Raw genomic sequence first — 26,536 nt, forward strand, 5'->3', positions numbered from 1 at the left:
TACCTCAACCATCTGCAAGATAACTATGAGTCAAGGACAAGAACAAAAATCCTTCTTTTTTAGAATACAGCTATCTTTAAAAGCCAAGTGACTTCAAATTGTGGGTAAAATGAAGGTTAATGATTCAGCAAGTCATTTGTTTTCCTTTGGTAACCTTCCCAGGTTAGAGTGGAAAGGTACTGCAATAGGATAGGAAGACCTTTGATATAACAGAAGAGAGACACAAGGGACAAAGCAGAATCCCTACCCAAGAACCTGGGAAGATCTCTGTAAAGATGGCCTTACACAATTCAATAGCTCCTGAAACAGTAATAGCAATTATGAATGTTTAATGAAGGCTTAGTTAAGCTATTACGAAGAATTCAAATTACTTTCAGAGTATTTAGGCTAATAATAAGGTGGGAAATTTTTTGGTTTACTCCCTACCCCCCATTAAATAATTCAAATAAAAGGTACAGACAATTTAGAGGGTAAACTTCATACATCAGAAAATTCCTGTATTCTGATGAAACTGAATGAGGGAATTATTAGCACACTATGCCACAAGTTCAAAGTTGGAAGCATTTAAAATAGCTACTTAGCGGAACAGTTTCTGTTCTAGACACATTTAATGACACTATCCCTCTGTTTTCAAATTTTTCTTTGTATTCAAAGTATGTAAGCCTGGAAAGAAATTCTCCCCTTTCTCTAGTGCAATAGTGTCCTCTTACCTATATCTTCCTAACACTGCCCCAAGAAATTGTTTCTTAAAGCCATCAGCCATCACTTTTTTTCCAGGCCCAAACACTCTAATGAACAAGCAGATGGGTTAATGATAGGTACAGGTCTCAACATAAAACAAAGCTTTCAAAGAAGTTTTACTGCAAGAAATTTTAAATCTTGCCTACTGAAATAATATATATGAAAGCTCCCTGGATTCACTAGAAAAATTCTAAATTCTTCATAGGCCTAATTAAAATACTTCAGAGTATCAGGTTGCTAAAACAGCATTTAAAATGTAATTCTTTCTTACCACTGATCCAAAATGTAATTTCTAATTTTCAAATAGCGTTCTGGTGTTTTAGCTTGGCGCCCCTCAAAAAACTCAGGAATTGCTTGTTTTTCTTCTTCTTGAATGATATTTCGATTTACTTCTACTTCTTGTTCTGGTGGCTTAAGCTCTTCTTCCTCATGGCTTTCCTCCACCATTTGGCAAGAAGTATGAAAAAGCACTTCATGATCACTCAGATCTTTCTGAATTTCACAAGGCTCTGGAAAAGGCATCTGCCTTACATCACCTGTTATTCCATTTCCATCATGCTTGTTACAGGTTTTAATCAGTTCATTACATTTTTGATTATTTAACTCCACTGATTTTCTGCCACTGTTGCTCTGTTTGTCAGTCTGTGATGTAATTTCTGAGCTTGAAAGTGTTTCCATTGCATCTTGTTTTATATTCTGAAGATATGCCCTGGAAGATTTAAAAAAGAGATCTTCCTGGTTGTCAGAAGCAATGAATTTTCCTTGATTAGGTTCATGCGTTTTACTAGTAGAAATGTCTAATAAGAGATCATTGCTAGAATTCTTTTGGGGTGTTTGAGAAGTCAACTCATCTGACCCATCTGTGATATCTATTTCTTCATCATCGGATAACTTTTCAATTTTTACAGCATTCAAGTTGGGATCAGCAAGTCCCCTTAAACATGATGGTGTCCATGACTTTGTCCCTTTATCTTCATTTTTAACCTGAAGCTCACTGCTGTTCTTCTGATTTGGTGTTTCTGTCTCTGGACCCCATTTTACCTTATTAAAAATTGGAATAAAACTGGATATTATGGTTCTAACATTGAATCACTGTCACAAAAAATATAGCATACAGTATTATTAAATTGAGTACATGTTAATGGTATATTATACCTTTATTGTTCTTTTCTTTAAAGGGTTAACAACTGCATTTTAAATGTAAAAGATCATCAATTTAAATTTCCATAACTATATGACTCATTTATGATCTGGTGATTTTTATTAATCAAATAATGATGACCTACATAGAACTACTACTTATTTTTCAATATTAGGTTTAAAATAGGGGTCTGACTCAGATCTATAATCAACCAATAACTATCATACTAAGGTGTTCCATAAAATATTTATATTATAAAGGCTTATTTCTCAGAATGTCTGACACCTCAGCTGATCGTCTCATAATGCTAAAATAATCCTTTACTTAAGGAATCTATCTCCCATATCTTCACTTAGTAAATGAAAACCATCTTTAATTTAAATATAGGGACAACAGAAACTGTTTTTTGCAGGTTCATTTAAAGCAGCTCCAGTATTAGAGAACTTATATTTAAAGCCAATAAATTATCTTCCGTATCAGCTAATATATATAGACATAAATGTCTGGTAATGGTAACAAGAAAAAGATAATTAAAGTCAATGAATAAATATGAGTTGAAATAAAATCTTTATATACAAAGTTTTGAAAAATCTTATAAATGACTGATATATCCAAGGAATATGACAACTCTCAGAAAGAGATTACTTATAGATCCTGTATCACAGTAGCATCCCAGTAGTCTGTAGTTGGGGTTAACAGACTTACTATGTAGAGAACAAAAAGGCATCAGGAGGAAAAAGGAGATTTGGACATACAGCTTGAAATAGCCTTTAGTAATTTAGCTATTTATTTGAAATCTCCTGTTTTTAATCTTAAAAATTGAAATAAAATTTTATATTAGACTTCATAATATACTAATGTCTGTTAAATGTTAAAATGTATCCTTCTACACCAAATTTTTGAGTAAAACTGACCCTAGAAGATTACCACATGCTTAGTTTGAGAAGCATGGGGGTAAGATTAATTAGGTTAAGCTTTATGCTGTTCCCTCACAGCTCAACCTTGATGTGCTACCTTGAAAATGCTTTTGTTTGGTTAAAACAGGGAGCAGATGATTGATGTATGATGAATCCATTCCATTACTCAACCACCTATGCTCAGATAACACTAAGTTAGATAGATCTTGTACACAGGGTAGAGCTCATTATTAATATCAAAAGAAAACACCAAATTTCACTTATGATACTTCCAAATTTCATATAATTATGTTCCTAGAGCTCAAACAGAACATATTAAAAAATTCTAAATATCATAACTACACAGTTGAATATGGCACAAATTACTTGTGAGGAAGCACAACATAACTAGACCTCTAAGGTTTTCTCTTTGGAATAGTATTTGCTTTGGAGGGTGTTTTTGAGCAATTAATACTTTGTTCTTCTATTTAACTGTATGAAATTAAGTGAAATAACACAATACCTATTTAACAACTCTGAAAACACTGAAGATATGATCTCGGTTTTAAAGATAAACATCTGTATAGTACTTCATGGGTACTATAAAATACTTACACTATAAAAACTTTTAACGATAGACTTTAATGCCTAAATTAAAGAAATATTGCTTAGTAATTTTGTTTATTTGAAATATTATCATCATTAACTAGGACATTTATATTCTGCTTACCTTATTTTTAAAGTACTGTCTAGCATGACTCTTCACTTGTAAAACAGTGCGACTTCCAATTAGTTTTGCAATTTTGGTCCACCTTCGGCCAAATTTAGCCTTTGTTATCAAAATGGAAAAATATTGTTTTTGATTAACTTACTTATTAATATTCCAAGCAACTGCCACATTAAAAAAAAATACAACTCAAAGAACCCATGTTTATTTATTTTCAAAAGCACATAATGAAGCCTTCTATATAGACTATGCTCTTAAGAGCTCACATTCTTCGTTTGTGAACTGAACTTCTGAAAACTAACCAAAATAAATTATTAATACTTTTTATAGCAATCTAAATGAAAACCCATCACTTCTACTACCTTTCTTTTTGAATTCATATTGCACATTATGATCTTTCAAATCTAAGATAACTTTTTTAAAAAAAATAAGTACCTGAAAGGGAAGCAGGTTACATTTTCTATTTACAGGGTCAACTGAACATGTTCTGCGCTAGTTACAAAGTAATATTTTTTTACCTAGATTCCATATTTTGCAATATTCACTATTGTCTATAGTAGATACTCTATACAGACATCACAGTAAATGGACTGAGGAGATTGAATCACAAATAAAGCAGACCTGCAATCAATACCTCCCTACACAACTCTAGTGTCAAAGGCTGTGCACCTCCTAACACTGAAGCTGTGGTGGGAAAAAACAGAACTTGAGAGAGCTCTCAAGTGTTCTGAAGTACAGAAAAAAACGTACAATTTTAGAGCTAAAGGGATTTTTAGGTATTAGTCTAACTATCATTTGATACATAAATCTTCTTTACAATATCTCTAACACAGGATTACTCTACTTCCCCAGGTATCTGAACAATTCTAATTTTTGAGAGTTCTTAAAACTACGAAAAACAAAAGACTAGCCACAACTCAGGGAAGCTGACCCCAGGCTGAGATTTGCAGGCCAGACAGTCATGCCTTATGGTAGCAAATCATCTTCAAAGTTCTAATGTAAATGATAGAAAACCTTAATTTATACACTTATTTCTGATATTCATTAGAAAACCTGCCATATGAGCAATTTCTTAAAATTCAAAGTACCTCTGGGAAAATTATTAGTAAGCATAAATTAATTATTTAAGATTGCTCTTAACTAACACCTAGCTGAAATAACTTACTGAAGAATTAGTTATCTTTATTGTGCAGTGAATGCAAATAGATAACTTGGTAGCATGGAATACTTTTGGAGACAGGAGAGATCTGGATAAAGTGTGATCAATTGGGACAGTAGGAGCCTGGACACTAAGAAAATTGGGGAGGGGACATTAACAAGAAAAGCAAAGAGGACAATTTACCAATTTCAAAACAGAGCAAAGGGACAGTCCTACATTCAAAAAAGAGAAGGAAAAATCTTCCTTCATCATTTAGTACCTTCTCCCAAGAGTGAGAGAATTCAGTGTGCAAGCAAACTATATCAATAGGTTAAAAAGGCTGGGAATACAACCCATAGTTCCATGACTTTTTGTGTAGGAAAACATTCTAAGTTTAAAATATCTTTTAATGTATATAGATAGATTTCTATGTATCTCTATATAAATAAATAAATACACATTTGCACTTATTCAGACAAAGTATCTCTGGAAGGATATACAAAAAGATCATACTGATTTCCTCAGGAAAAGAGAACTAAAGGTTGAGACAGGAATGAGGAAGACTAATCAACCTATAACTTTAGGTATGTTTTGATTTCTGAACTATGTAAATGTAGTCCCCATAACTACCACGAATGTCAACAATAACAATCTAAAAATTAAACTTAAGTTCACAACATATTTGCATATGTGTGCATATACATATCTGGTCTTTCATAAGGGATTAAACACAAAGGTGTCAGTAATCTTAATTAAATGACTGGTTAATTAAAGTTAGATTATATAAATGATAATCATGCAACAGACAAATACCAATATAAAAAACACTACCAGCACAGGAAAAAACCTCGAATAGATAAAAAACTTCAAGACAGTTTATGTATTTATGTAAGAATATCATAGATTATATAGATGTCGTGGTGTTGACTACCTAGAAAAATACAAACGCATTTTTCCCCATCATCTGTAGAAACATTAACATTATTTCAATTAGCATTAATGAATCTTACATAAACATTATATAAATATTCTATACATGTAATATATAAACACACTATTTCAAAATTTATTAGTACAATACTGTGTAACAGTCCCTTAAAGTAAGAGATATAACCTATTCTTGATAGTAAAAAAAAATTTTTAATTCCTAAGTACTTTGTTAAAGCTTTCTTCATATTAAGGAGTATTTTCAGAATTAGAAACCTGAGTACATATTTTTTCCATTACGTTAATGTGTGGACACTTAAATGGATCTCAGTGAAACATTCATACAAAAGAAATGTTTCTGGTCGTCCATTACATTCATTGAAATATTTAGACTATGTACACAATGCCAAATATCTGAATAAAAAAGAACTCCGCTGATCACCCAGACAGTTTCAAACATACAAGTTTTGTACTGAAAGAATATATCAAACAACTTAATTTTTGCCTTTTAATCCAGGTAGTTGGTGTCATGCATACAGATACAGCTTAATTTCTTGTATTTTATTAATACCAAAAAAAAAAAAATGGTGTAAAAGCTATCTGAAATAATGATCCAAATCTATTTCAGTACTTTAGTACCTTAGCTATAAGTTAAAAGGAATCCTCTTGTACTACACTACAAACACCATTACCCTAACTATAGAAAGACTAAAGGTGTTATAATTATAATTAAACACTCTATGAATTAATTTAATCTTATAACTCTATTAATATTTGCTTCTAGAATCATTTTACTATGAATTAAAAATTGCTCTATTTACCAGCCCTTGTTCAAACAGCTCTTTTTCTTCTATCGTCCACTTTACTGAGTAACTGGCTGGTTTTGTAGGAGAGTGTACCCTGAGGGGAAAAAAGAAATTGAAAAAAATTTCTGAAATGGAACATTCCATACTTATACAGCTAAAGGTTATAGACAGCCATGGGCTAAATTCAATACTTTGAGTCTAAGAATTCAAAACAGAAAACAAAAAAAGAAGGCTGCAGCCTCTACCTGGGGGGAGAGATTTACCCTGTCATGTATCTCTAGCTCAGGAAGATAGGAGCCCCCAAAGACATAATCCTTGGGTCTGAGTGAGGATAACACTAAAAGACATCAAAGGAAGTCAATGTGATAACAAACAAATAGGAGTCCTTAGAATGGATACAAAGCAGCAAGCATTAATACATTCCCAAATCCTGAAAGGCATATGAGTTTAAACTTGTTCCAAAAATATTATCTCTTTGATTCTTCCATGTAAATCCATGTAATACTGACCAAGAAAAAAAAGTAAAAAAACTATGGCATTACATTTATTGTTTTTAAAATTCAGTATCTTAAGAAATTAAAAACAAAATAGTGATGAAGCTCACTATTTCAGCAAGCCATTAATCGTTCTGTTAATATCATTTTGTTGTTGTTGTTTATTCAGCATAATTTAAAAAACCAAACATTGCTCAGTGCTCAAGCTCCTGGGCAATTGCAAATATGTAAATCCACAATTTAAAGTTCCATAAACTTGCAAGTTTATATATAAATGCTAATGTCAGATTTTTTTTCAATTACAGTAAAAGAATATTTATAAAGTAGTAATTTCTATAGATAATATTTGAAAGCCACAAATCCAAATTAAATTTTTGTTGAAAATAATAAAAAATTAACTGGCAGAGTAACAGATATCAAGTCAATTCCTAATATATTAGACAGCAGCTTCTTAAAATTTCCCCCCTAATGACTAGGAAAACCATTTTCTCCATAATTTGATGGAATTGCCTGTATTGGGTCATAAAAAAATTCTGACAAATAAAGAACATCACAAAATTGTACCTGTGGCATTCCAACATTTATACAAAAAATTTTGTTTTTATATTTACTTTATGCTTTTATATAACCCAAGGTCAAAAGGGCTTTTCCACAGGCCAACTCTAATGTTTTTTAATTTATAATTTTTAATTCTCATAGATTTTAACTAATCAAAAAGGTTTTAAGAAATATAAAACATAAGTACATACATGATTTTTGCTGTTTTCTGCAGACTGCACCACATGAAAAAAGAAAATAAGGAAGCTTGTGAAGTTTCTAAAAATGCAATTCAGACTTTTAAAAGCACTATAAATTGATTTTACCTCTTCATGTATTTTTTATCATCTTCCTTTTGATTAAGCCAGAATTTTTCTGGAAGTGGTTTTTTAGATAAATAATACCTGTGCAATTATTAAGAAAATGTTTTAAACAATGTTTAAGTCATATAATTTTTATGTGACTTATATAAGCAGGCACTCATAGACTTGTGAAAGTCACACTTGAATTCAAGCTAGACCAATTTCTCTCAAAGCCCTTCTCAGGTCTATAAAAATTACGATAAAAATGTTTATATCTCACACGGTTGTTATATGGATTAACTGCATGTAAAATCACACAACACAGTGCCCACACAAAATGTGTGCTACATAAACGCTAGTTTCTCTTATCTTTGCTTTGAGAAGTGGCTAAGAGAAGAATTATCCCCAATATGTAAAACTTTTTTTAAAAAAACATACAAGGAATATAATAGATGAATTTGATTGGTTGTCCAAGGTAATTTGGGAGTATTTGTTTCCATATTTCTAAAGGTAAAAGAGAATAATTCAGAGTTCTTCTCCACCCTAATAAAAATAACAAACGCTTAGGTCAAATCTGCCAGGGAGCTTCCCTCTCAAAGTTCTTGATACTGTAATACTATTATAGATTAGCCTAAGATACTCTTCATTTAACAAATATTTATTAATTATATACTGCATATATCAGGGGCTATGCTAGGTACTTAGGTGTTGAGGACAAAGATATTACAAACATTATCCCCGTTCTCTAAATGCTTACATATGACTTATACTCTCATTATTTTTTGTTTCCATATCTGGAAGTGAACCAGAGACTACTTAAGAGTTCATTAATCTAGAATTGCACTATTCAATAAGGTGGCCACTAGCCATATGTGTGACTTTTGAGCACTTTAAACATGGCTAGCATAAACTGACGTACTGTAAGTACAAAATACACACTGGATTTGAAAGAGCACAAAAACAAAGAATGTAAAATATCCCTACATCACACATAGATGAAAGAAAGAAGGACAAGAAGACAGTGGCTGAACCATGAATAAGGACCCACAATTTCTTGGAAAAAAATTTCCCATCCTATAGTATTTGTTTTGTGCTTTTTACATAGATTCCTCCCATACAACACCTGTAAAATGTAAGTAAGACATGAGAAGAACTTTTACACATTCTAACTCAATGTCCTTAGACAAATTCACATTTCTGCTTTTCAGTTTATATAACTTTGAAAATGGAAGCTTGGACTTAAGGTTCTAACTGACTTAAATATTTTATAATTTCTACTCAATATTCAGATATCCTAAAGAGTTGGCTGACAACAGACATTCAAAAATATTGAGGCAGATCTCAGACTCAGCAGTAAAACAGAACCTGAAAAATAAAATGCTGCTTTTTTGGGCACAGACAGGTAACATGATATTATATAATAGTAGTCTGGGGCTTAATAAAATCCATCTAATAATTAACAGTAACCTCATAATTTTTGCATTTTTAGATTTTTAACCCTGAAACCTTTACTTTCTTCATAATCATTAAAGGATACTCTTCTTCCAACAACATTTTCTCAATGACAGCTCTGTTTTCTTCACTGATGGTGCTATCTAGAGTCCAAGGCTATTAAAAAAGAGAAGAATATATTTTTCTTTTTATTTACTGCTTTTTGAAATTATCTTCTACATTTTAAGTAAAATACATAATATGATGATTACAGCTAATAATAGCTACCATTTACTCAGCACACAGACATATCTTTGATTCCCATGATAACACTATGAGATAGGCATTAATACTTCAGATGCTCCATAGCACTGCTAGCATTTTTACCAGAATAGCACAGATCTCACATCCAAGTCTGCTGGATACGAGGGCTCATGCCCCTACCCATGATGAGGTAATAATGGCTATCATGTACAAGGAACTATTTATCAGGAATCAAGAATTTTACTAGACCTATTTTCAAAACTCCCAACTCTTTTTTCCTTAGCCAGTCTCTCTGTTAGCAACTGTTAACAACTCTCAAAAGTTAAAAATGTTCAGCTCATATCTCTTCTCCAAGCTCTAGATTATTATATCCAATTCTCCCCACTCTAGATTTCCACTTGGGTATCTAATTGGTTTCTCAAACTCAACATACTGAAAACAGAACTCATCATCACACGTCTCCACCTCCTTCTTTCTCTGTCTTCGCAACTTTGTAAAAGGCATTTCTAGTCACTAAGTTATTCCATCTAGAAACCCAAGAATCATTGTGGATTTTTTTCCCCCTCAAGCCCCATATCCAATCTACCAACCACTTCTACCTCCAAAATATAATTCAAATGTGTCCACTTCAATCTCTTCTGCTACCACCTGTTGCCAAGCCACCACCAAAAAAATCATGCTTACATTACTGCAAATGTTTCCTAACTGGTCCCTTTGATTCCATGCTTGCTTCCCTCCAATCTAACCTTCATCACAGCACCCAAAATGAATTTTTACAAAAATGAACTTACTCATCTGTATAAACTGTATAAAATCTATATGAAATACATCAACAATGTCCCAGTTTTCTTACAATAAAATTAAAACTCTTGAGCATAATCTAACCCACAAGCCCTGGATGATAGGATTCTAGTCTCTCTCTCCAACATTGTCACATGTTATCACTGCTCCCTTTTCCACTATATTCTAGACATTGGCCTTCAACCAGAGCTTTTGTGCTTGTTGTTCCTTCTGTCTAGAATTTTCTTCTCAACTCTTCATGTACCTATCCTTTCTATTCATTACTTTTTGACCTAAATCTTACCACCTAAGTTTCTCTCACTGACAACTTTATCTAAAGTAGGCTCTGCACCCTGGTATTCTCAGTCAGCATCTTGCTTATTTCCTTCATAAATGATGGATGAAGATGATTTATCAGATGATAAATCTGATTCACTTTCAGAATATAAGCTCCTTGATAGCTGGACCATGTCTGTCTTCATTATGGTTGTATCCCCCAAACCTGGCTTAGTGTCTGGCACACAGTTAAGTACTCAGTAAATAACTGCTAAATGAAAAAATGAGCTCTGTGATAATCCCCATTTTTTAAACAAAGAAACTGAGGTTCATAAATCTGAGAAGTAGTGGAACAAGGATTTGTACCTAAATCTACCTGGCTCCAAAGTTGTTTCTCAATATGCCATTTTTCAAAGTCAAAAGAAAGAAGAGGTTTCTTCTATTTTTAAAGTAAGAAAAAATTTTCAACATACTACCTCTGTGACTGTTTAGGAATAGCATAAGTAAAAAAAAAAAAAGAGGTACTCTGGGCAATGAGTAACAGCTTAAAGCATCTGATATTTCCATAAAATACTTACAATAAGGCCATTCTCAGTTCTCCATGATGAATCAAGATAGGGATCTTGGTGTAAAACTGATGCTGTATTTTCATCACTTCTGTAATAATTAAGAAAATGGTTATAAAAGTGATATACCACTTAAAAGATGTAACTCACATAGCACAGTGACTGGTTGTAGATGTTAAGTGAATATTTAGTTCCTCTCTCCCCTTTACAGACAGATTTAACATTGCAGAAATGCCTGCTCTTCCTCTTTGGCTTGTGAAATACATACTGACGTTAAGCTACCCTATTTCAACTGCTGAGCATCAAGTCTGTTCACTTCTTTTGTTTCCCAAGAATAAGCAACTTCACGATGAAAAAAATACCCCAAAGCAGCAACCACAACATGCTCTGTAGCCATGAATCAACAACTTCAGTTTCTACTGATGAGTATCCATATGAATCCAGAAATTCAACTCTGTAATTAAATCTTTCAGTTATATCTAAATCATAAAAACCACTATCATCCTCAAAATGAAAAAAAACTAGTGAAGAACCAAAACAGAAAATCCTCAAAAAGGACAGTACAGTAAAGAGATTAAAAAAAAAAAAAATGACATTTTGATAAAAAAATGTGGAATATATACATAACGGACTACTCAGAATAAAAAAGAATGGAATTCTGCTATTTGCAGCAGCACGTATGACCTTGGAGAAAATTATGTTAAGTGAAATAACCAGGCACAGGAGAAATACCCCATGTCCTCACTCATAAATGAGAAGAAAGAGGAAACAACGAAGGGAGGGAGGAAGGAAATAATACGCTGAACTTTCAGAAGGAGAGAACAGAACTGTGGTCATTACAGGGAGGAATTGGTTAATGGACCCAAAGAATGAATATGTTTTGTAATGATGAATATGCCAACTATCCTGATTTGATCATCATATATTGTACACAAATAATGACAGTCAACTCTATACTCCACAAATAGGTATAATCAATTATGTTTCAGTAAAAAAAAAATGAAAACGGTGACATTTTAATAACTCACATAATTTTAAAAAATTAATTTGGGTTATTTGGGGGCTTTTCTATGTCCATGGGGAGATAAAACTTTATTAATACTCTCAGTCCTTTCACTGGACTAATAAGAACTCTAATAGAGTCTACCTGAGTCTAATAAGACTCTAATAAGTCACACTATTCACCTCATATGCAAAAAGTCTGAATAGGTAAGTTTCGGGGGGCCCAATCTATGATATAATTAAATATATTTTACTTTTGCATGTCTTGAAGTTAAAAGGTTTCCCAATTAAGTTTTTGACTTTTTCCAGACTTAGTCTAGTGGTAAGAATTTTGTTCTTCTAAGACCGCAAAAACCTAACTGTTGTTTATACATTTGAATCCTTTAATTAGCCCTATGGTAGTTATAATAAATTGTAGGGCTAATGTGCTATTCTCTACAATGAACTAAAACAATAATTTCTCTCAACTGTTGATGGCAAGTAGTTTTAAACTTTAGTGTCAACTCTGATCTGGAAGAGTCTACAAGGAAGGCTAAATAAAGATTCTGAGACTTGTATGAGCAGAAGGAAACTTTTGCTCAAACAACTAGGTCTCCAAGAGTGCAGGAGGTAGGAGTATTATCACTTCAAGTTCAATGAAGAAATCCTTTCACATAATATCCCTCAAGAAGAAGGATGAGCAACATCCATACTCTGGTGTATGCATCTGGATACCTACCTGAATCTCCATAAGTACCACAAATTAACATGTTTAAGCCAAAATCACCTTTCCCCCCAAATCTGCTACTCTTCCAATTGTTCCCTATCTTAGTCAGTGGTACCTCCATCTCTCTAGTTGTCCAAGCCAGAAATCTGAGCCTGCCCTTTTTTTCCTGCGTAACTGTAAGAAATAAAGCTGACAAGCCATTCACCTTTCCTCCTTTATCTTTCTCCACTGGTCTCCATTTCACACACACACACACACACACACAAATACACACATATTATATATACATACATATATATGGTTTACTGCCTGTCTCATCCAACAAGAATGTAAGTTCTAGGACAGCAGGGACTTGGTTTTGATAACTGCTATATACCAAGGGTGTGGCATGTGGAAAGTACTCAATCAATATTTGTTGAATGACTGAATGAACAAGATAGGTGGGACATGGATCACAGAGGTCTCTAGTAGTTAAGGAATGAGGATTTTATCATAAAACCAACTGGGGACTGAAGGGAATAACATGATCAGACTTGGATATAAGTAATAATCATCTAATTACAAGAAAGAATAGAAGAGGATCAAGGAGAAAAGCAGCAGTTAAGAGTGATTATAAAAATACTAGAGAAAGGTGACAGTAACATACCCAGGGAACAAGTAGTGTTAACAGGAAGCAGGAATACTTTTGAGAAGGTATATAGACAGAATCAACAAGCTCTTAGTAACTGATAGAAAGGGGGAGTGAGAAAAAGAAGATAAGGAAAAGGGATGAAATTTAGGACTGTGCTTTGGGTAAATGGGGGAATGTCGGTGCCACTTACTGAACTAGGGAACACTGGTGAGGCAGGTTTGGTGGAAAAAATGTATAAGCTGAGACTGAGGTGTTTGTGAGATGTCCATGTGCAGGTAGATTCAGAGAACTGGATAAATGAACCTGAAGCTCAAGAAAGAGATTTGGGTTGGTGACAGATTTGGGAAACATCAGCATGTATTAGGCTGACTAATAAGAAAATGGCAAAAATGGTTGAATATTAGCAAAATCTCACATTGTTTATCTTAACAGAAATTGAAATCTTTAGAGTGGTAATCACCAGGGACTGTGAGGTCAGTGAATAGAAGTGCTATGACAAAACACCTCGTAACACCATGATTTAAAGAACAAGCAGAAGAAAAGGAGGATGGGAAGAAATGGTAGAGAAGCAGAAAAGAAACCAGAAAGTTTCAATGCCATCTTCTAAATTTGGTACTTGGCACTTAGCAAGTGCTTACAATGTGTTTTATATTAATCCTCAAGGGTTCTGCATTTGCTATCATCAGCTGTAATTACACACTTCAGGGGGCACCACTCACACTAAATTCCATATGACTGGAGCCCCAACACCATGGGCGCCATTCACAAGAATATAATATATTAATGATGCTCCCTGGAGTTGTGTAAGGCAATGACTCTGACCATGAGGAAACAATAACCTTTGTAATCCTGCTTGGATGAGACTAAGATCACCACAAGTGCTGCTAGTAGACCTAAGGCTAAAGAAAAATAGAAGAAAGAGAAAAGAAAGAAAGGGAGAAAAGAAAGAAAAATCATAAACAATCAGAAAAATTAAGATAAACCTATGAAACAGGCATGGAGCCAATGCCCTTGGATGATCTTTAGTGTTTTCAATGGCAATTCATTTCTTTCTAGACTGCAGATAAGTATCCTTGCCCACTTATCTCATTGACTTATTGTGAAAAATAAATTAAGCACACAAAAGCATTTGGTCAAGATTTAAATACTACACAAATGTGAACGATTATTGTTATTAAAGGCTCCTTACTCATCTGCATACCTTTGGAATGTTTTGCATGAAGATTTGAGTGAGAATGATTATATGAGTTTAATAACTTCATTTTTACAGTGCTTTGGAGTTCATAAGACACTTTTAAACACACTATCTTAGTGCCTCTTGGGCAGGGTTAGTACTCTTCTGCCCAACTCACAGAGGCCCTCATATCAGACTGATCTACATGAAACTGCCACTACATAGGTTAAAACTGGTCTAATATTGGCAATTGCATATGGTTCAACCTAATAAGAGTTCTAATGAAGCTGTTCAGAATTATAAGGAACATAACTGGCTGCTTTTAGAACTCAGCTCTTCTGATTCCTGGCCAGTGTAGGCCTCTCCCAGATTAAAAGGAGACTCCTTTCTTACTCGGAAAGCAAGGAGTCCAAGCAGGTTCTGTTTCAAACCTGTTCTGAATTGGTATTGAATAGTGATTCCTCACTGGGTCCTCACAATACCCTCCCTGTGGATAACGGGATGGTAAAGAACACATTTAGAGAACACTTACTGTATGCTAAAGCACATCACGTAATTATTTCATTTGATCCTCACAACCTTAGGAGGTACATATCATGATTCTCAGTCTACACAGGACTGGTCTGAGGCTCAGACAAGTGTCTTGCCCAAGATCACACACACTGCTATTAATTAATAGGGTCAGCAAATGCAGAAGAAAAACCCAGAACTATCCAACTCTAAAATCTGGTTCCTATCCTTCGAGTTAAGCTGCCTCTCGGATAACTTTTCACAACTATCCCTGCGTGGACGAATGGATGAAACGACTCGCCCCAGGTCACACGGCTTGCGAACGATGTAACAACGGTCCCTGAGTTCGGGTACCGTCCAACAGCTGCCCGTCTCCTAGTTACTGTCAGAAAGATTCTGGGGAGATTCTGAGGTCGAGCGAACGGAAGAGGAATCTAATTGCTGAAGCAAGTGCACCGTGCTGGGAGAAATCGGCGCCTTCACAGCATCCGGGTAAAAAGTGAAAGAGTCGTCCGAGGCCCAGGTACCCGCCCGCTAGGCTCACGACAAGCCGGCGGGCGGGACCCGCGCGGCGCCTCCCTGGCCGACAGAAGACCGTGGCCCAACGGATACTTTTCTCTCCTGTCCCTTGCCCGACCCGCGGCCTCTCCAGAGCCCCTCTCCTCGCATCCGCGTTCCTCCCCACCCCAGCAATAACCGGTCTCTAAGCCTCACCCTGGCTGTCCCGCCACCGCTGCCACTTCGTCCACTTCCACATCCACATCCGCCTCTTCCGTCGCCATGATAGGACCTGATCCCGTCCGCCCTCCCGAGAGTTCCCGCGAGAGGTGGAGGGTTGGGGGTAGGGCCGAAAGCGTCATGGGGCGGAGTCGAAGCCTCGTCCAGCCCCTGCCGTTCCGGGGAGGCGGGGCTTCCAGGGGAAGGTCTTACGGAGGGCTGGGGGTTTGGTCCTTTCGAATTTGTTCGTAGGACCTTGGGAGATGGCCCAATCCTGGACTCTGAAGAGCTTCTGTTTTTGTACAAATTCTTTGGCGCCCCACTTCCCTCATTTGTAAAATGAGGATAACAGCAAATATCCTTTTGGACTGAGGAAAAAGTCAAGTCAGACCTGCTTTGTGAGCTGTGAAGGTGGCGACCACGTACAGGGCGGTTACTTGCTGGTTATTTAAGTTTTCTTTCTTGCTCTCTTTATTAAAGCACTTATGTGAACTCATTCAACATTTCATGTAAGTGCTGAATGACTTGTATTTTAAAATTCAACAAATATTTAAGAATGTCTCATGATTGTGTAATTTATTTTGTAGAGAACTTTCCAATTTAAAAGTCATCCTGATGACCATTAATCCTTACAATAAGTGAGGTAGGCAGGTCTGGTATTATCAGTTATACTTTACAGATAAGGAAACAGGCTCAGAAAAATGAAATGACTGACCAAGGACACATAGCTTCAAAAACAGAGCTATGAACAGAATCCAGGCCTTTTTGATTCTTTACTGAGTGCTCACCACGTACAAATCATGTTAGAAACTGTGGAGGATAATCACCATTTCTGTCAAAGAAATTACGGCTTCTCAAAAAATTAGATATTGCTCCTATACATTCCTCTTCCTTAGCAGGTATTATTCACATTGTTGTAATTACTCATTCACCTGCCTACCTCCCCCACTGGACTGTGAATTCCTTAAGAACAAAGACTGTGTCTGCTAGTCTTTCTACTACCAACATTCAGCATGGTGTCTGATGCATAGTCAATGCTCAATAAATATTGAAAAGATGAATGAATGTATGAATCAATTAATAAAATGAGCTCACTTCCCACACTATTCTCAATTTTTTCCCCTCTCACCATTGTTTATTTTCAGGGCACAAGATGGGCTGCACTATGAATGTGATGGCAGAAGTTAGAGAGAAAGATACTTAAAGAGGGAGAGCCCAGTGATCAGAAACTGAATACTGTGAGGGCCCATTCTCAGGCCACCCTGGAGGTGTTGCTCCTATTGTCAAAGGACTTATCCAGTGGTAACACTAGGCTTGACAAGGAGTAGACATTTTAAGATGTCTGTTGAATTTAATATAGAGCATGGTTAGGGTTTGTTAGAAAGATGTACATGGGCCAGATAGTCCAAAGAAATGTACAATGGATATGCCTTTTACTGATCTTTACATAGCAGGCAGGGATTGGGGACTCTGGTAGGACTGTCTGGATATACATGATATCAAATGAGAATGGTGCCTCTTGAAGCATAACACAGAATAGCATGTGAACAGCATGTCCTGCAATAAAGCTTTTCTGGTCCAGTGCCAGGCATCAGCAGGCATTAAAATATATGTGGAAGGAAGGAAAGTTCTGCCCAGAATTCAGATATGCCCAAGTTATTGTAAGGCCTCCCTCAACAGAAACACTAGTTTGAAGCCTCCCCATATACACTGCACACCATGCTCTGGATAAGTTGGCTTTATGTGAAACCAGCTCCATAAGGGTCTAGGCCCAACCCTACCCATAAGGATGGTGCTATAACTTCACATGAGGTGAATTTTAGAGGCCTGATCTACTATTTAAAATTGCTGTTCTAGAGGCCTGTAGCCCTGGGACTTGTTGAAAGACTCATTTTTTTTTTTTTCAAAAAGTTGTTTGAAAGTGAAATGAAGAATTCAGAATTAGTATTTCACAAATACTTGTTACGTTCCTACTGTGCTCAGTACTGAGGAAGTGGCATTGAATAAGACTGACTCAGTCTCTGCACTTACAAGGTTGATCAAACACGCAATTTCAAGGCATTGTAATAAGCTCTGTGATGGAGAACTTACAGTCTGCTGTGAAACAACAAAGGAGGGGGACTTAGCCCAGAATGAACCCTCTCCTGTACCATATTCTAAGGAGGATATTGATCCATCAAAATTTGAAAGCAATGTTCTAGACCTTGGGGAATACAAAACAGAAAATCCTGTATGCAACTTAAAGACAGACCCAATGGAAAAAGATTAGAGGGAAAAGTGTAGTGCCTGGTACTCATAGAGAGCCAGGAATAGTGCCTATTGCCATTGGCCAGAATGGAAAACCTCATGATTCATGGAGCATTAGACAGCCAATCTGAAGGGTGATTGCCTCAGTAGAGGAGAAAAATTAGCTATAGGTAGAGCTTTGCTCTGGTACTGCCTAACAAATCTTAAAGACAAGACCTGAAAGGATCAAACTATTTCCAGGTAATTTAATTGCAGCAACTCTCCCCCCAAAAGCCCAAAAATATTTATAGAAACACAAAAATACCAAACAAGGTAAAATTCACAATGTTTGGCATCCAATTACCAGGCATGCAAAGAAGTAGGAAAATATGACCCATAGTAAGAAAAAAAAAAAAAAAATCCATTGAAACCCACCCAGTACTGACACAGATGTTAGAATCACCACACCAGGACATTAAAAAACAGTTACTATAATTGTATTCTTTATGTTCAAAAAGTTAAGTGGAGACATGGAAAATATAAAAAGAATGAAATTGAACTTCTAGAGATAAAAACTACAATGCCCCAAATGAAAAATACACTGGGTGGGATTAATGGCAGATTAGACGTTACAGAAGAAAGGATTAGTGAACTTAAACACGTAATAAAATAAACCATCCAAAATGAAACAGAAATAACAAATTTTAAAAATTAACAGAGAATCACTGAACTGTAGGGCAACTTCAAGCTTCTTAGTATAGGTGCAATTGGAGTCGCTAAAAAGTGGGGGGTGGGAGGGTCAGAAAAAATATTTGAATAATTACTGAAACATATTTCCAAATTGAAGAAAAGCTATAAACTCACAAATCCAAGAAACGCAAGGAACCCCAAGCAGAAGAAACATGAAGTAAACTATACTCAGGCCCATCATAATCAAATTACTCAAAAACAGTGACAGAAGAAAGCTTGCCAGAGAAAAAAGGCATGGTACCTACCAAGGGATGAAAGTAAGAATGAAAACAAATTTCTTGTTGAGAACAATGAAAGCAAAAAGAAGGTAAAGCAACATCTTTAAAGTACTGAAAGGAAAAACAAACAGTCAACTTAGAATTCTATATCTATTATAAATATCTTTAAAAAATGGAGGCAAAGTGAGGACTTTTTTATAACATACAAAATCTGAAAGAATCCGTTATCAACCTACCTATACTACAAGAAACATTAAAGGACATCTTTAAGGCAGGACATGATGCAAGATGAAAATCCGAATCTACATAAAAGAATGAAGAATATAGATAATGGTAACTACATGGAGATATATGTAAGATTTTTTTTCTTAGTATTTAAATCTCTTTAAAAGAGAATTGACTGTTTAAAAAAAAATAACAACAATGTAGTATGAAATTTATAACATACATATATATAAGTAAACTACATAACAACAATATTGCAAAGTCCAGGGAAGAAGAAATGCAAGATTTTTGTACTGTGCAAGAAATGGTACAATATCACTTGAATATGCCATTGATATCAGAGGTAGGGTCCGGGTGGCCGATAGCCAGCCTCAACCCACCCAGTCCTCTTATCAGGTGCTTGACACCCCCACAGGAAGGAATTCAAGGGCAGAGTCACAGCAGACAGTGAGAACAAGTTTAATATAAAAGATAAATACAGGTTCCACAGAGAGAGTGTGGCAGGCTCCAGAGACTGAGCAGGACACAAACCAAGTTTAACACAAAAATAAGTTCAGTACGGACATCAAGTCTAACTCAAAAGCAAGAAAACCACACTTAAATTTCAGTATAAAGTGCAGGCTGGCTCAAGAGAATGAACAGCCCCTTGCTGAAAGTAAGTTTGATACAAAGTAAAGTATACTACACACCTCAGCCAGTGAAGTGCAGGTTGCCTCTGGAAAGTGAGCAACAACTCTGCCTTCTGCTGGAATTTGGCTTTTATAATTTCTCTATAAGTATTCAATTAAAGGGGTAGCTCCCAGTGAGGTAACATTTAGTCTTGCACATTGCTATAACAGAATTACCTGAGACTGGGTAATTTATAAAAGAAGGAGGTTTATTTGACTTACGATTCTGGGACAGCTGCATCTGGCATGGGCCTCAGGCTGCTTCTACTCATGGCAGAAAGTGGCAGGCAGCCAGGGAGTACAAGCAGATCACATGGCGAGAGGAAGCCAGAGAGAGAGAGAGGAGGTGCCAGGGTCTTTTTAAGCAACAAGCTCACATGGGAACTAATAGAACAAGAACTCACTCATTAATCCCCCTCCCCCAGGGAGAGCATTAATCCATTCATGAGGGATCCTCCCCCATGACTCAATCAGTTTCCAACACTGCCACATTGGAGATCAAAATTCCACATAAGTTTTGGAGGGGACAACACATCCAAACGTCATCATTCCACCCCTGGCCTCCCAAAACTCATGTTCCTCTCACATACAAAATACAATCATTCCATCCCAACAGTCCCAAAAGTCTTAGCTTGTTCCAGCACCAACTTAAAAGCCCAAAGTCCAAAGTCTCCTCTGAGACCAAAAGCAAAAATCCTTCGAGCTGTGAACCTGCAAAAGCCAAAACCAAATTTATCTACTGCCAAGATACAATGGTGGAACAGACATTGGGTATACATTCCCATTCCAAATGGGAGAAATAGGCCGGAAGAAAGGAAAAACAGGCCCCAGACAAGTCCAAAACCCAGCAGGGCAGACATTATGTCTTAAAGCTCCAAAATAATGTTCTTTGACTTCAAGTCCTGCATCCTGGGCACAATTGGGCATCTGTGCCCCCAAAGCATCAGGCAGCCTTGTTCCCACAGCTCTGCCAGGTACAGCCCAGTGGGCCACGCTGGTGTCTGTGGCTTTTCCAGGCCTGTGTTGCATGTTACCAGTTGCCCCAGAGTTTTGTGGTCCTGGCGGCAGCCCTACTGCCTTGGCTCTACTAGACATTTCCCTGGCTTGGGCTCCCTGTGCAGGCTCCAACCCCACTTTTCTGCTCGGCATTGCTCTAGTAGATGACCTCTGTGGTGGGTCTGCCCCTGTGGCAGGTCTCTGCCTGGGCTTCCATGCTTTTCTATACATCCTCTGGAATCTGGGTGGAGGCTGCCATGACTCCACTGCTCTCACGTCCTGCCGGCCTACAGACTTAACACAACGTGGACGCCACCAAGGTTTCAGGCTTCTACTCTGCAGGGCTGCTGCACGAATCACACTTGGGGCCACTCTAGTCGGAGCAGCTGGGATGCAGGAAGCAGGTTCCCAAGGGCAGCTGTGCCCCAGGTCTGTCCTCTGGGACACACATGCTCAGTTGGCCTCTTCCTGGGGCACGTTCCTTGGTCAGAACCTATCACATGCATCAGACATATTCAAGAATATTCTGTGCTCTCTATTGAGCATGCCCAGCCACTGGATTTGCATGAGCCAGCCCCCTGTGACCTCATCTTCCCCATGTTGGTGTTGAAAATACGTCTAACTGGCAACAGTAACTTTCTTCCAGGGGACAGTCCAGAGGAGGGGCCTGAGATCTCAGGTAGTGGTTGGAAACTCAGAGGTTTGTCCTAAAACCCAAGACCAGGGAAACCGAGCCCCTCCTATTTCACTATTACTGTGATGTGTAAAATGTATAGTATAAACCCTAATGTAATCACCGAAATAACAAAACAAAGTTTGAACGTTAACAATAAAAATATATTAATATATTACTTGTATTATTTTTTTTAAAGCAATGGGGGAGAGGTGTTTGCTAACTGCTAAAAGACATAGCGTTAAGAATTCATGGAGCAGGAATTCAAACTAAAGCCGTTTTCAAAGTAAATGTTATTTTTTCCACACCAGACTGTCTTTCTGTTATGTTTTTGTACACACACATACACACACACTTTTTCAGCTTTTGGGTCTTTATCCTCAAAGACTTGTGGATAAAGAACATCAGAATGTCTTCAGATTTAAATGGAGAGATCACCTGAGAGCAGAGAATTCCAGGTAAACTTAAAGAAATGGAAGGATTTTCAGGCTTAAAGAATTCTCACAACAAAGTCCACAGTCGTAAATGCTGTCCGTGCCTTTCCAAGCAATGTCCAAGGAGAAAGAAGCTGGAATATTACAGGTTTCTCATTCTAGTGTGAAGGAAGATTCTAATATTTCTCACTCCATTAGCCAGACTGCTTATACCTATAAGATATACTCCCTGAGAGGACAGATTTTGTTTTGCTTATTGCTTTATTCCTATGGCCCATAGCAGTGCCGGCTGCATAGCAGACACTCAATAAATATTTGTTGAACAAGTGATCATAAAAGGCTATGAGTAGTGGCATGAAGCCATCACACTGGAAACATGCCTAACTTTCTTTGTTTTGTCTTCACATTCAGAAAGCAACCTTCAGATTTTGTGATTAATCTTCTCATGAAACAAGAGAATGGACTGATCGTACTGATATGATCTTTGTAGACACGTGGCAGTTGCAATTCTTAATGCAAGGAACAATTTGACAGGCTGGTGGCCACCACAGTCTGGTTAGCCTTTCAGTCAGTGTGAATCAACTTTTTGGGGTCTGACCACTCTGCACATTGAGAGGATGAGCCAGTCTGTAGGCTTGCTAAGTGTGCTCCAGGCAGCCTTCCCACTGTCGTACATTGTCACATTACCTTTTACTAATACTGTGCAAAGAACTGAGGGCAAGATGCCAAAATTCAAGTGAGTTTTACATTATGTTAAAAGGAAAGTTTTCAGGTGATCCTATATTTATATTTTTCTCATCCAAATGAACTTTTATACTTATTTCTAGTCTCCTTAAAATATAATTATATATTTAAAAATACATAACAGTTGAATAGGAAAGAATATTTTTATTCATTACAGTGCTCTACTTTTCTGAAGACTGAATGAATGTCAGAGTAATTTTAGAGTGGAATGGGAGAAAAATGAGTTATGGACAAAGAGGGAGAGTCAGGGCTAATGTGACCACCTGTTGTATCCCAGATATCGTGTAAGGCAGGATCTCCTTTGGACCTTCCAAGAATCCTGATGAGTAAGCATTATCACCCCAATTTTAAAGTTAAGGAAACCAAGATTCAGAGAGTTATGGTTGTATAGCTAATGAGTACCAGAGTTGGCATTTGATGGAGTTTGGATGTGTTGTCCCCTCCAAAACTCATGTGGAAATTTGATCTCCAATGTGGCAGTGTTGGAAACTGATTGAGTCATGGGGGCGGATCCCTCATGAATGGATTAACGCTCTCCCTGGGGAAGGGGGGAATTAATGAGTGAGATCTCGCTCCATTAGTTCCCGCGAGAGCTCGTTGCTTAAAAAGACCCTGGCACCTTCTCTCTCTGGCTTCCTCTCGCCATGTGATCTGCTTGTACCCGCTGGCTGCCTGCCACTTTTCCGCCATGAGTAGAAGCAGCCTGAGGCCCATGCCAGATGCAGCTGTCCCAGAATCGTAAGTCAAATAAACCTCCTTCCTTTATAAATTACCCAGTCTCAGGTATTTCTATTATAGCAACACAAAACAGACTAATACACCATTCCAATCTAAGCCTTTCTGATTCTATACTTACTCTATTATATTTTTATATTGCAATGGAAAGAAAGGTGTAGTTTGTAGTAATATTGAGCTTGTATATTAACATTTGGTTTAAGAATAAATCACAAGTAGACAATTTTCTTGTTTCTTGGAGGTGCTTAAGTCTAGAAATGAGTAAAAAGTGTATTTTGAAATTTGGAATCTTGCCTTGGGTTTACAAATTCCTTTTCTGTCATTATCAATACGCTGTATTTCCATTGTTGATTCTAAAACAAAATTAGGAGGAGGTGCCATACCTGTAAATTCTCATGGATATTGTTAGAGGAACATTCAGTCAATAAAGTATCTTCTCATATTTCAACTATATTGTGTTTGAATCCATCAGGGAGGCAATTTATTAATTTCTTGTGTTCCCTCAATTCTAATGAAAAAGACCACCACATTTTTATTGAAAAAGCAAAGCATACTTGCAATATTAATCCATAAAAAGCTGACATGTTATCATTTATGCTAATTAGCTCAGATTTGTAAAGTGCTTTAAGAGCAGGAAGTGTCATACAAATGCTCCTAATGTTATTATTACGTTATGATCCAAACCGTCAGCTAAATGATTGCCAGGGATTCAAGAGAGTTCCTGTTTTAATAATACAATAGCCAGTGAGCGGGCAGAAAAACCACTTTATCTATACAGAGGTGAGAAAATAGATGAATGCAGACATAGACTTATGGGTTACACTTGGCAAGCATTGGATATGGCTTGAATTGTTCCAGGAAAGCAAGCTGCATTTTATTTTATTTTCCCTCCCCAATTCCCTGAAATCTAATAAAGTAGCTACTGAAAAAGCTGTTCTCAATATGTTGTAAGGAAAGTCTGCCAATGCACTTCTTACATTTTAATTACAGTAATGCCACATCCATCTGACATTATTCGAAAGGGAAAGAAAGGATGCCAGCATTAATGAGCTCCTACTGTGTGCCAGGCATTTTGCATACATTATTTATTTAAAGCTAGACAACAGCCCTTTGAGGTAGCAATTCTTATTTACATTTACAGATGTGGTAACCGAGGCTCAGAATAGTTAAGAAATTTACTCAAGGAAATGTAACTTATCTTTTCATGATTTCATACTGTCTTAGGTTGGGTACCAATAGCAGCATCCAGAATTACATTGAATTTTTTTTCTCGGCATCGCTCAGTGAGGGATCTTTCCCAGTAGCACCAGGTGTATGGGTGTTGCTGACCAGGCCTCGGCCACATGCCATCCCTGATGCCAGGTGGACTCAGTTCCACCAGGACCACATGGAGTAAGGAGGTGTGGTGGCTCCCTAAGCAAAATAAGGGTACTGTTTTCAGAGAGAGGGGGAAAGGATGCTGGGCAGGCAAAACAACAGATGCCTGCTCTAATGTACTGTGTTGTAATTCCCCTCTCTTCCCCAAGTCTTTAGTACAATCTGTTAGCCTCTACAGACTCACGTTTTCGTTATATCCGGCAAATCACTCAACTTCTGTCAACTCTTGTTTTGTCATTTGTAAAATGAAAGTGGTTAAATAACCTATAAAATAATGTCTTCCAGGGGTAAAATTCTTTGATCATTTTTTTATTCATGTCATAGACATTTATTGAGCATTGTTATGGACAAAACAGAGGGATGGGAGCTTTGGAGTTTACATGGGCTTGTGTATGGTTGGCTGGTTAAAGTATGGCCCACAATTAAAATATACCCTTTGCCTGGAATCCATATTCCTTCCCTGACTTCCAGCCCACCCACATTCTCAGCCCACCCACATTCTCTGACTTCCTCCCTCCCTCTAAAAGGCTCGTTCTGGCTCAGTTCTGGCTACAGTTGCCATTTTGAAACTCTGGCTCAGAGTTGTTAAGTCTTCTGATTTTTCTTTTTCTTCTAAGGGAGACAGAAACGAAGATTAATTTGTGAAAACCAATTCAATTTTTTAAAAAACACTGTCGAATCAAACAAACACTTATGTGGGTTGCATGTGACCTGAAGTTTGTGACTGTGGGCCTACGTCATTCTCTTATGCCACAGTAATGCTTCAGTGCTCTTGATTGCTGACATGTTTGTCTCTCACACTGTTATGAGCTTCTTTTTTTTTTTTTTGTGACCGGTAAGGGATTCGTAACCCTTGGCTTAGTGTCGCCCGCACCACGCTCAGCCAGTGAGTGCACCGGCCATCCCTATATAGGATCTGAACCTGCGAGTGAGCCACAGGGTCGGCCCCTGTTATGAGCTTCTTAAGGGCAAGGAACATGCACAGCATCTAGCAAAATATCTCGTACATAGTAGGCACTTTATGCCTACTATGCTTGTTGAAGGAATGAATCAATTGGAAGGAATAAAGCCAGGATTTTTTAAAATTGAAAACTTATTTTATAACCGCACAATCAATGAATGCTTTAAACGAGAAAAAAACATAGAGTTTGAAAGCAATTGACACCTCACACCCCTTAGGATGCCTACTATAAAAAACAAACAAACAAAATAACAACTGTTGGATAGGATGTGGAGAAACTAGAACCTTTGTGCATTGTTGGTAGGAATGTAAAATGGTGTAGCTGCTATGGAAAATAGTATGGTGGTTCCTCCAAAAAAATTAAAAAATAGGATTATCATATAATCCAGTAATCCCATTTCTGGTTAAGTACCTTAAAAAACTGAAAGCAGGAAGACTATACTTTCAGGGATCATTTCTATAGTTCATTACTAGAGAGGTTTCTCTGAACATGTAGAGCACTGAAAAAAAAGAAAAAATAATTGAAAACAGGATCTCAAAAGAGATATTTGTACACCAACCTTCATAGCAACATTATTCACAATAGCCTAAAGGTGGAAGCAACTCAAATTGTCCATTAATAGATGAATGGATAAACAACATGTGGCATATACAAACAATGGAATATTATTCAGTCTTAAAAAGAAAGAAAACTCTGACACATGGCCTCAACATGGATAAGCCCTGAGGACATTGTGTGAGTTACTGTGCTTGGGTGCAGTAG

The 26,536-nt window shown here is 36.9% G+C and overlaps 1 protein-coding gene and 1 pseudogene across 4 annotated transcripts in view; one reads left to right on the plus strand and one right to left on the minus strand.

Moving 5' to 3' along the window:
* MYSM1 (Myb like, SWIRM and MPN domains 1) overlaps window positions 1–15,841 on the minus strand; it is a 33,425-nt gene extending 17,584 nt beyond the window's left edge. For 3 of the 4 annotated variants that reach the window (XR_010024242.1, XM_063106061.1, XM_063106063.1), the window contains exons 1-8: window positions 15,764–15,841; window positions 11,039–11,117; window positions 9,247–9,317; window positions 7,734–7,811; window positions 7,620–7,643; window positions 6,392–6,470; window positions 3,509–3,607; window positions 1,013–1,782 (exon numbers count right to left, since the gene is read on the minus strand). Coding sequence is in view for 3 of the 4 variants with exons in the window: in XM_063106061.1 (XP_062962131.1) it covers window positions 1,013–1,782; window positions 3,509–3,607; window positions 6,392–6,470; window positions 7,620–7,643; window positions 7,734–7,811; window positions 9,247–9,317; window positions 11,039–11,117; window positions 15,764–15,831 (1,268 nt within the window). In the remaining variant the exon portion in view is untranslated. The remainder of the gene's footprint in view (window positions 1–1,012; window positions 1,783–3,508; window positions 3,608–6,391; window positions 6,471–7,619; window positions 7,644–7,733; window positions 7,812–9,246; window positions 9,318–11,038; window positions 11,118–15,763) is intronic. The other variant, XM_063106062.1, reaches the window with a different exon arrangement.
* Window positions 15,842–26,205: 10,364 nt separating this feature from the next.
* On the plus strand, window positions 26,206–26,298 carry LOC134385282 (small nucleolar RNA U3; annotated as a pseudogene).
* Window positions 26,299–26,536: the final 238 nt, after the last annotated feature.

The sequence above is a fragment of the Cynocephalus volans genome, chromosome 8, assembly GCF_027409185.1.
Source record: "Cynocephalus volans isolate mCynVol1 chromosome 8, mCynVol1.pri, whole genome shotgun sequence".
NCBI lineage: Eukaryota > Metazoa > Chordata > Mammalia > Dermoptera > Cynocephalidae > Cynocephalus > Cynocephalus volans.